This window comes from Protopterus annectens, chromosome 5.part0 (assembly GCF_019279795.1).
Source record: "Protopterus annectens isolate FY-2018-M chromosome 5.part0, PAN1.0, whole genome shotgun sequence".
Lineage (NCBI taxonomy): Eukaryota > Metazoa > Chordata > Ceratodontiformes > Protopteridae > Protopterus > Protopterus annectens.
The window spans coordinates 1,354,472,846-1,354,484,967 of NC_056735.1; the positions used below are offsets into that span (position 1 = coordinate 1,354,472,846).

General features: G+C 41.4%; 1 protein-coding gene across 1 annotated transcript in view; it reads left to right on the top strand.

Annotated features, from left to right (window-relative positions):
• Window positions 1-12,122, top strand: part of ANKRD42 (ankyrin repeat domain 42) — a 1,245,350-nt gene that overhangs the window by 996,464 nt on the left and 236,764 nt on the right. Inside the window, exon 10 of the mRNA XM_044071151.1 lies at window positions 1,497-1,623. Within this exon, the coding sequence (XP_043927086.1) occupies window positions 1,497-1,623 (127 nt within the window). The remainder of the gene's footprint in view (window positions 1-1,496; window positions 1,624-12,122) is intronic.

Below are 12,122 nucleotides of genomic sequence, written 5' to 3' on the forward strand. Positions count from 1 at the left end.
AGAAAATCATATATTGGCAAGTGGAAGAGAACTTTTAGTTGGTGACTAGTCAATAACCGGGAGGATTTTGTACTGCTGGTGCTCAAATATTTGTGTGAGCTACTAGCCTCTGGTCTTTCATACTCCTCTATTAAGTTACATGTTGTGACTGTTTCAGCATGTTTGCCCATGAATCTCTCACTTTCTTCAATGTTTTTAGTAAAACAGTTTCGGAAAAGAGTTCTACATCTGAAACCATCACACAAACAGGTTGCTCCTTCCTGGGATCTTTACTTTGTGCTGGAAAAGTTAACCACATCTCCACTTAAACTGCACATCATGCAGATTTAAGGTTTTTACATGGAAACTGTTGTTATTGCACAGACATCTGCAAGAAGGGTATCTCAGCTGCAAGCTCGCATGGTGGGTGAACCCTGTTATGTGGGGATAGGGTATCATTAAGAACAAATCCCTCATCCATGCCTAAGGTTGTTTCAAAGTTTACTTTGAATCGGACCATCAGTTGTTTTGGAGTTTAATTTGAATCAGACCATCAATCTCCCAACATTATATTCTGACCCTCTCTGAACCATGGAGAAAGGATTTTATGTATTCTGGATGTGCATTGGCTGCAGAGGTACTATATTGACAGAACTAATTCCTTATAGAAATGCTGATTAGCTATTTATTTCTTATATTGATACTAAGAAAGGGCAACCATATCAAAACATACTATTTCCAGATGGCTATCCTTGGCTATTGCCTTTTATTATACCCACTATGGTGGCTGTTACTTTTTGTTATACCCACCATAGTAAACCAGTTGCAGGCAGTAGCAAGTGTATTGTATGAGGGCCTTGTCTTCCTCAGTGGTATATTGGAAAAGTGTGGACTCCAGAAGCATTCTTGAAGCAGCTACATAGTCCTCTGTACATACTTTTATAAGGAATTACAAACTGGATTATTTCTCTAGATCTGGGATTGCTTTGCTAGGACGATTCTCCAGGATCCATATCCTTCCTCCTCGCAGGTTGGATAGGTTTTGGTAATGAATCTATGTAGGCTAATGGCTACTGCAGTAATGGGAATGATGAACATAGTACAGTTGTGTAAGTTGCACTTACCCATAACTGTAGATGTTCAAATTTCTCACTGTTGCAATAGCCACTCCACCCTGCATCCCATTATATTGTATATAGTAATTACTGAAAATAGTTTGGTGGCTATTTCTTTTTGGTTTAGTTAGTCCTGAATATTTTCTACTCTGACTGCTGATTTTCCCTCTTCAGGGCTGACTATTCAGCAGTCAGACTGGAAGTATGAGAGGGAACCACATCTCTTGAAAGCTGGTCAATTGTTTCTTGGGCTATACACAACCCGTATAGCCTAAAGGCTACTGCAGCAGTGAGAAATTCAAACATCTACTGTTATGGGCAAGTGCATCTTACACAACTGTATTGTCTGCATCTTTTAAATGTAGCAGAGTAATCTATTGACCCTTTCATTTTTTTTCCTAGTGAGGGCTTACAAAAAAATAGAAGAGTGTGAACGAATTCTAGACATTGCTAAAAGCAACTACAGACAACTAGGTGGTATACTGAAAGAGGACCAGAAGAAAAGAAAAGCAGAAAAAGAAGCAGAAAGGTAAAGACCAAGATTTATGGTTTATAGGTTTATAAGGTAATCCTGAATGGAGTGCAACCACCCTTGGAGATCATTTAACTACTGAGGGAGGGTGAAATGACTTAAATGCTTAAGAGGCAGTGGTTGGTATAATAGCTGCTGTAAACCTTTATTCGAATGAAACTCTGTAGTGTATATTTCTGCAAGGAGTGTTCTTCTGGCAGCTGTCTTAACCACCTGAACTACTGCATATTTTCTTCCACTGACATTTGAACATTAAAAGGAAATGTAATTATTCTTTATTACAGAATTCAGGAGACCAACTGATGTACCAGGAATGCTATTCATTCACTAAAACGGACACTATTTGTTATCATTTTGAATGGTTTCTACACCCCACTTTCTCATATCTGTTTACAATGAAAATAAGTAATTCTTGTAGTGAATTCAACCATGTCATTGTTATGAAGTCATAATTTTATTGATATCCTTGTTATTTTTCATTTTAATGATGACCGTCTTTCTCACAGGATCCCCGCGTTAGGTTTTAGGAAGTCACTATTTTTAGATTATATATTCTGATCTTAACATTACCACATTACATTTGATTTGATCTTTACATAGGTAAACCTACTCATTATCCATTCATTCACTGTAATGTTTTATCTGCATTAACAGCTGGATAAGCCTGCTTGGCATTATACTAGTACACACACAGACACAGACAGACACACACAGACACACAAAGACACGCACAGACACACACCTCAGAGAAATATGTTCTTAATGACTGAGTTTTTCCTTACTGAAAAATAAAAGTAGCCTGACGTAGTCCAGATTATTTGTGAAGAAGACTCTCACTGTTTTGCAGAAAGGTTTAAAGAAGTAAGTGAGCTGTTAATCTTTTGTTCCACTTATCTTAAAAGTTAAGAGAATGCATTACTGTCCACTGACTACATTAACAGTGCATCAGTAGTATAAAGTGTGAATTTAAGCTTCCATATAAAGTGCTTTCATTGGTGATGAAAAACATGAAAACAGAAATTGCTTTGCTAGAAAAAATACTGACTAGGTGGATTGTGATAATTTTAGTTGGAAGCTGTATTAAAGAACTGAGTTTCCAAACATATGTGTTACAGCTTCTTGGAGTTCTACATACTAGTCAGGCAGTGACATTAAAGTATGAGCTACTAATGCGCTTTGTCATATATGACAAGGTTTAATACATTCAATCTTTGTTTGCCTGCTCTGTGATTATGAGCAAGTACTGTCTTTACCAGTCAGTGTTTCTGGGTTGCCCATGAAAAAAGCAAATTTGCTTAGTGGGTTTTCCCATTTAACTAACATAAACACACACACACACACACCTGTGTGTGTGTGTGTGTGTGTGTGTGTGTGTGTGTGTGTGTGTGTGTGTGTGTGTGTGTGTGTATATATATGTGTGTATGTATGTATATATGTATATATATATATATATATATATATATATATATATATATATATATATATACGTATATATACATACAGATCTTTGTTACTGCAGTTCTCAGGTAGCTAAGCATTCATTACACTGTGGTTATGATGCCATGGAAGCTTCTTGCAGGGCAGCTGATGCTGGCTCAGTTGTTAGAAGACATGATGTGTGGCTTGGGGAACAATCACTTCCTGACCATGTTAATTCAAACCTCCTGGATGCCCCCCTGGACAAAGACTTTCTGTTTGGCCCTCAGGCAGAGGCAGTTCTGAAAAATATGGAGGACAAAGCAAAGTCTGTGCAAACTATGAAGGACTTACTCCAAATGCAGCCTTGTAGGTTCAGTAGGAACTTTCCAACTAAGCACTGGTCATTTCCCTCCCAGCCTAGGGGTAGACAGAGGAAACCACAGTGGGATAGAACCCAGAAGCAGTGGCAACAACTGTAAAGAAGCAGGCAGTGGCCCTCTGAGGCTCCCAGGCAAGGGAGTTCTAGGTTCCAAGATCCTGCTAGAGAGCAACTATGACTCATCTACCCTGCTCCCCCACAAGACTAGGAGGAAGGCTGTCACTCTTCAAACAAAACTGGGCCCACATCAGTTCAGACAAGTGGGTTCTAGACGCTATTTCAAATGGTTACAAACTCTCTTTCAAAGAGCCTTTGAAATACTCAGGCTGTCCATATGTTCCACTAAATCAAAAATTAGAGGTTGTTGCCCAGATTTAGAAACCAGTTCCACAAGATCAAAACGGCAAAGGATTCTACTCCAAGCTATTTATTCCTGGTTTCCAGAAAGGAAGGCTCTTGGCGCCCCATCTTGGACCTGTCCAACCTCAATCAGTTTCTCCTGGTTCCAGGTTCAGAATGTTGTCTCTTCTCCAGCTATTACCAGTGATAACCCCTCAGGCCTTCATGGTCTCACAAGACCCAAAAGATGCCTATCTACACATTCCAATTCAAAAGTCTCACAGAAGTTTTCTTTGCTTCAGGGCAGGTTTAAGTCACTATCAGTTTTCAGCACTGCCATCTGGCTTATCTACACTCCAAGGGTTTTCACAAAGTGTCTAGCACCTGCAATTGCTTTCTGCAGGACTGAGGGGTCCAAATATACCCTTACCTGGATGATTGCTGGATACAGGTCACAGACCTGTCAAAATTTCTTAAGGACCCGAAGTTCTGCCAAGATCTTCTGTCTTCTGTGGGATTCACAATAAATCTCCAGAAATCCAACACTGCCCCAACCAAAAGAATAGTTTTCTTGGGGGCACTCCTGGACTCCTCACTTCAAAATGTCTTCCTTCTTCCAGACAAAGTTTCCTTTTTATTTATTTATTATATTTTAGTTATTTAACATTTGTTGACTAGGAAACCGACTAGGACAGAGCATATTTTCAGTGGAGGCTTGGGGAGAAATGTCCCAGATGCATGTCTTTGGAATGCGGGAGGAAACTGGGGCAACCAGAGGAAACCCAAGTGAATGCAGGGAGGACATGCAGACTCCAGACAGAAGGCATCCCAGTCGAAAATCAAACCAGAGAACCTCTTTTTGTGAGTTGACAGCATTAACCACTGCACTGCTACTTTCAAAAAATCCAGCAAAAGCATTGTATCTTGGCCAGAGAGTTCTCCGAGTACTGAGATATATGGCATCATGTATCCTCATGGCTCCCCTGGCCAGGCTACACATGAGGAAGATTTTGTGATACCTCAAGAATGTATGGTACCAGAGCTCTCAGTCTCTAGAGACTGAGATACAGCTGATCCCTTGCCTCAAACAAGAGTTTGCTTGGTGGGTACAGGCTTGTACCCAAAATCAGGGCCTTCCCTTCACTCCACAGGGCAAACCTTCATCACTGATGCTTCAGAGACAGCCTGGGGAGCTCACTTTCAACAACTCCAGTCCCAAGGGATGTGGGAGGTTCAGCTCAAGGACAGACACCTCAACTGGAAAGAATTTATGGCAGTGCAAAAAGGCCTGATAGCCTTCAAAGAAAAATGGGAACCAGGGGTACTATTAGTAAAAAACAGACCATACAACAGTCATGTGGTACATAAACAGGCAGGGAGGTACACTCTTATCCCCTATGCCACCTAGTGATGCAAGTCTAGAAAACTGCACACTCTCTGAGGTTACACCCCATGGCACAATACCTTACATGGTCTCAAAATGCTCTAGCAGATCATCTCAGCAGAAATTAGATGGACCCCCACAAATGATGTTTGCATCGGGAAGTTTTTCTCAGCATGACTCAGAGATGGGGAGTCCCACAGGTAGATCTCTTGCCAACAAGGAAAACACTCACCTGAAAAAATGCCAGGATAAAACAGAAGTCTGCCTGAAAAACAGATGATTTGTCCTTCTCCTGACCTTACCTCTTCATTTATGCATCTTCCCCACCCCTTCTGTCTTGAGTGCTTCTAAAGATAAGGGAAAAGGGCCCACGAGCAATACTGATAGCACCAGACTGGCCCAGGCAACACTGGTATCCTCTCCTCCTCAAGCTCACCAATCAGTGCCCATGGCTGTTACCTCAGAGAGTAGACCTTCTCATTTGAAACAAGGGAAGGATTGTGCAACCCTACCTTCAGATTCTCAGCCTGGATAATACAGCAGCACCCAAAAGCAACATTATTCTAAGTAAGCAAGTGCAGGACATCCTTAAAGAATCTAGAAGACCTAGCACTACAAAATCAAATTCAGCCAAATGGAAAAGATTCTCTATTTGGTGCCAGAAGCAGCACCTCGATTCCAGTCCAGCACACATTACTACCATCCTAGAATACCTGGCTGGTCTTGTAGATAAAGGCCTTTCCTACTCCTCCATTAAAATTCATAAATCTGCCATTTTGGCCCACATTCCTTCTCTTCCTCCAGTATTTTCCCATCCCCTGTTAAGACAATTCCTTAGTGGAGTCATTCACATTAGACCTCCTAGGAGGAAACCTACTCCTCCATGGGACTTCGACTTTGTTCTAGAAAAGCAGACCTTGTCTCCTTTCATACCTGCCGCATTCTGCTCCTCGAAAATTTCTTATTTGGAAAACAGCCCTGTTGCTTGCTATCACCTCGGCCAAGAGGGTTACTGAGTTGCAGGCCCTCATGGCAGTGGAACCATTTATTTATTTCCCACAGAACTAATCCCTGTTTCATGCCCAAGGTGGTCATGGATACTTCTCTAAATCAAGCTATTCATCTGCTTACATTCTTTCCCAACCCTCACAACAAAGGGGAAAGAATACTTCATTCTTTAGATGTGCACAGGGAGCTCCACTTTTATCTGGACAGGACAAAAGCCTTGAGAAAATCTGACCAGCTTTTTATTACATCTGCCCCTGGCTCTGAGGGGAAGCCAGCTTCTAAACAGTCTCTAAATGGATCTCCCATGGTATCTCTCTTTGTTACAGCCATCATGTCAAAAAAACCTGAAATGATTAGGTCACACTCCATAATTTATTTTAATATTTTTATTTTACATTTGTTAACCGGGAGAATCCGACTGGATATTAGTTCATTTTCAGCGGAGGCCTGGGATAAAACCTCCAAGAGATACAATTTTATAGTTAACAGACAATAGAGATAGTACATTAAATGCTAGTAATATGCAGATTACACAAATGTTAGCATAAGACAATCATATGGTAATTATTATGAGACACAGTAGAGCAAAATGGAAGGGAGTACAATGGGCAACATTCATGAGTTACATTTCCTTCCCCTCGAGGGAAGCTGGAAGTACAATTCGTGCAACCGTCTAAATATAAGGCATTACTACTTGTTTTGTATACTTGATACAGGGTATAGCTTCTGTGGCTAGTTGAAGGTATTCAGTTGGTAGTTTATCAGCGGCTAAGGTGGTTGTTTTGAGTTTTAGTAGTAGTTTTAGTATGGTCTTAGTGCATACTGGGTTGAAGCTGAAGTTGAGGCCATTGATCAATATTTCTGGTGGGGAGGGGGTTGTTGTTGAAGTGGGGTTGTTGGAGCTAGGTTGGTTATTTGCAAGGGCTTGGATTGTTTCTGTAAATAATTTGTTGAACTGTGCGGGGATAGTGTTATGGTTATTTGATGTTTTTGGAGTGGAGGTGGATGTTTTCCCTGGTTGTAATACAGAGTTGATTGCTGCCCAAAACTTTTTTTGTGTTGTTTATATGTTTATTCTATATATTTTGGTAGCAGGAGATTTTGTCTGTTTTGATAGGTTTTTCGGGTTTGTTGCATAGTTCAAAGTATTTTTGTTTATCTGATTGGGATTTGCTGTTACAAAAGTTTGTCCAGGCTCTGTTTCTATTTTTGAGGAATGTTTTAGTGTCTGGAGTTAGCCAGGGGGCATGTTTGGTTTTAATTCTAGCGTTTCTGGGGGGGGGGGGGGGTTGTTTCAGTCAATGTTAAGGTCACCTAAAAGGATGTTTTTTTGCGGGAGGAAGTTAGATATCCATTCTAGCAGAATTTCTGTAATGGAAATATTGTTTCCTGGAGGAATATAGCACCCTATAATATTGATATATTTATTTGGGTTAAGTCTGAGTTTAGTGAGGGTGAGTTCAACGTTTTCTAGGTCTGGGGTTGTAATGTCTAGTTTTTCTAGGCTGAGGTGATTTTTTAAAAGTATGGCTACTTCCCCACCCCTCTTTCCTAATCTGTCACTCCGAATTATATTGTAGCCTGGTGCTGTGATTTCATTATCATGGATTTGTGATTTGAGCCAGGTCTCAGTAGGTTTGACAATATCTCGATGATAAAGGCAGAGTAAGGTATGGAGGTCATGGACTTTGTTCAGGATACTTCTAACATTTAGATTTATAATGAGGAATGAGTTTTTGGTTCTGTGGAGTAGGGTATTGTTCAGGTCGGGATTTGGTGTGTATGGATTTAGTGGCCTTGGGTTGGGATGTATGTCACCACAGTGTATAAGTTTCGTTTTTGGTTGTAAATAAAATCTGATTCGTTTATTGAAGGTTTTTATGTGTTTTAAAGTAGTGTGGGATTGCCTGTTTGTTGGGTTTATTTTGTGTACTAGGAAGTGGGTTATGGAGGGTTGGTAGAAGTATGGGGCTAGTTGAGTGTAAGGTATGGGGTTTAGTTTGTTAAGGGATGTACATTTGTTAGGGATGATTAGGGTATAATTAAGTTGTTTGATAGCTAGTAATGGAGGACAGCACTAGAAGTATAGAGATACATGTGGTGTATAGTAGGAGTTGTGGGTGTGAGGGTTTTGATAGTGGAGTCATGTTTTAGTGTAGGTGGGATCAGTAAGTGGTGATGAATGGCAAGAGCAGGGAAGGGGTGCATACTGGTTTCTAAGGTGAATTGAGAGTTAATTGGATGGGCAATTTTGATAGGTTGGAATGGTGTCTTTCTAAAGGGAGTCCCTACTAAGAACAGCTTGAAAGCAGCCACCTGGTCATCTGTGCATACCTTAAAACAGTACCACTTGGCAGCTTTTTCTAAGTCTAGATTAGGATTTTCCACTGCCATCCTGCAGGGCATCCTCTCCTCTCCTTAATCCCCCCCCCCAATTCAGCTTTGGGAATCCTCCCACACATTAGGACTGCAACAGTGAAAAATGAAGAACATAGTACAGTTGTGTACACTTACCAGAAATGTTGATGTTCGAGTGTAGTCACTGTTGCAGTCTTCTTTCCTTCCCTCCTGCCCCTTTAGCCTACTATGTAGCTTACTAATAATCAACTAATCCAGCCAAGGGGATCAGCTTGGCTCTCCTGCTGTAAGAGTCTTCTTCCTTAGAGCCCTCCTGTCCACTTAGGACTCCTCCTGGTAGAGGACAAGAAAATACTGAAATCATGATGCAGGCTGGCTCCCTTTATACCTGAATGAACTGATGTTGGTCAGGGCGTCTGCCAGCTTGGGAGGTGGAAAGAGTTTTCTCTGGTAGTTGGGCCAGCCGAGGGCTTTCACAACAGGAAATCCCATAAGTCAGGACTGCAACAGTGAATACACTCAAACATCTACATTTATGGTAAGTGCACCAAACTGTACTTTTTCTTCTATGTTATTTCTGTTTGACTTTTGCTTCTCATGGGTAAGACTTTAGGTTTTAAAAAAAAATGCACCCATCATAGGCACACAGTTCCACCCTAGGATACCTATGACTTATGCATAATATGCCTAAGTACAGGACAGCTGCAGGCTTCTTGCAAAATATGCAAGTCCTTTGAGCTTCATTCCTTGATGGAAAGAAAAACATAATGATTTTAAAAGGTCTCTTGTCTTCTAATTCTGTTGAGATGAAAAATGGTAAAAGGAATGATAAAGAGAGAGAGAAAAGGAAAAAGAGAAGAAATGAAAACCAGAGTCCTCCTCAGCACCCCCTTCCAAGCCTCCAAGCCCTCATCCCTGATAAGTGGCTTTGGCTTCATGTATTTCTCCAGTGTTGATCTGTGAAACCTACCAACAATGATGAGCCCATTAATATCCCTAATCTGTCCACTAGGAGGAAATCTGCCAGTATCCAGTTCTCTTAGAGGGAGTTCTTGACATTCCTTGGCTCCTGCCTTCCCTCTGCTTCTTCCTTGATGACTACCAGATATATCAGGACTGTCTTGGACTTTGGGATTAAATGATGAGGGCCTTTGTCAAGACCCAGATAGACTTGGGTATCATCCCATCCCCCTGTTTCCAGGGCAGATTGAGTTGGCCCAAAGATGTCTTGTTATTGATGCTTCTTCCCTGGCATATGTTTTAGCACCAATGGCTTCAGAACCAGAAACTATCTTGGCACATCCTCCTTCAGCATAGACTGGATCTGATACATTGATTGAAACTTTGCATCTGACAACACTTGACACTGATTCCATCAGTGCTGGGTCTCAGCACTGAACCCCTACTCAAGATCCTTATCTCTGTTTTGCCACAGATTCATTTGGTGCTGTTTGAGGTGCTGGCACCGATGTTGATGTTGGAGCTGTCTGGTCTGCCAGTGTTAGGTTGCTTCCCTGTCAGAGCCATCTACAACCTCTGCTGATATAATGGGGTGCTGCAGACAGGGATCTCCTTGGGGCCATCTGGCTTGAGGTCAACCTTCAAATTATTTGAGATGATTATCACCTGCCCCATGAAGCAGGCAGGAGATCTGCTGTCAGTTTTGGGTCTACCAGTTAACACCTGCTTTCTGAGTCATTGAATCCTCATAATTTAACCAAAGGAGACAGTAGAACTGAATGTTTTGAATACCCCCACCCATGAAGACTCTCCCTTTTAGCTTCCTCAAAATTGTACATGTAAAGAAGAGGCACATAGTTTCCTCTATGGAATCTCTCACTTCCAACATTGACCTTGATGAAAGAGAAGGGCTCCCACAGTATTTTCCTTAAGATCCCAAATTTGGTGAGTGCTTGAAATTGATGTGTCAGAGGGACAGTTGCTTATTGACACCCCTGCCCCAGATGAGGAGATTTTATTCAAGGCATTCAGAACTGTCCCCTCTACTTTCTGGGTGGTCCCCTATGTTGACCATATGCTTGACCTGGTGTCAGAGAGGGAATGGTTTCAGCCAGATATTGCAAGGTTCATACCCTGAAAGCCACATATTTCATTGGAGCAATGCCCCTTATGTGGTGTCTATTATTCTTGGGGCTGCCACTAAAAGATAACTTTTAGTCCATCCCCTGAACAAGTGGTCTATAATGATAGCCCATATGGTAAAGTATGTTTATAACTTGGGAACCTTTGCACTCCAAGTGCTAAATGATTTTACGCATATGATGACGTTCCAAAGAGACCTAGCTGAGTAGACGCTGGACCGTTTGCAAAGATATCCTATTCCAGATACTTGAAAACAGATTGAGTCCCTGTTGGCTATGATGTGCTATATTTCTATCCTCTCCATCCATGAGATTGCTACACTGTGCTGCGGATGGAGCAGTGAGGGCAGCAGGTACAGGCATTGTCATAAGTTGCCATGCCTGGTTGCATTTGTGTGATTTTGCAGACAACTTCAAAGTGTCATTTGTAAATGATCCTTGAGATAGGTTTTCTCTTTTTGGATCCAAGGTTTTGAAAACTGAACAGGAAGGAAAAACACTCTCAATCTTGGGAATGCACTTCAATACCCCTCAGGGATCCTTCTTCAGGAACCAGAAAGGTGCAAAAGCATTCTGGTCCAAGAACTACCAGCATCTTCCCTTCAACTCCTTTTTAGTCAGGGGTAACAGTGGCAGATGGGGCCCTTTTAATTGGCACCACCCTAGAAACAAAGGGGCCCACAAAACCAGGAGTTTAGTGGCCCTTCCTGTGGAAAATTACCCCAACACCCCTGAGGATTTACCCACCTGTTCTACTGTGGAGATAGTCAGTTGTTGGATTGTCTCTTTTCCTAGTATCATGGTTGGCCATCCCACAAGGCAACTAGGTGAACAGCTTAATATCTAGGAGCTACACAGTTCCTTTCTTGTCAACTCCCAGACCATTAGCCCTGCCTCTCCTAAATATGAAACCCCGACAAAAGATACCAGTAGAAGAGGAGATTATTCAACTTCTTCAAGTGGTCCCACCAGACTGAGGGGAAGGCATCTGAAGTTTCTTCCAGATTCTTTTTAGTTCACAAGAATCAAAGGATTTCAGGACCATTTTATACTTAGCCTAAAGAATTATTTAAAAAAGGCAACGTTCCAGATATTCATGACAAAAGCAATCATTCTGTGCTTACAAGAAGTGGATTGGATGTACTCTAAACACCTTCAGGATGCTTACCTCTATATCAAGATTGCAAAATTATCCAGAAGGTATCTGCACTTCTGACTCAGAGCCAGTCATTATGACTTCCAAACATTGCCATTCAGTCTCACCACTGCCCTTTTAAGACTAAAGGGGATACATATTTCCTCGTACTTAGAAGATTATCTCCTCCTTATCACAATAAAACAGTCCCTTATTTCCACAAGAGTCTGTTTGCATAGATGTGTTTGTTCTGGGGAATTTCTGTAAATCTTTAACAATCTCAGCTGGAGCCCCCTCAAGCTCTCACATTCATAAGATGTCATTTGAACATGAGATTAAGAATTGCAAAACTTCAGTATGACATACTTACAT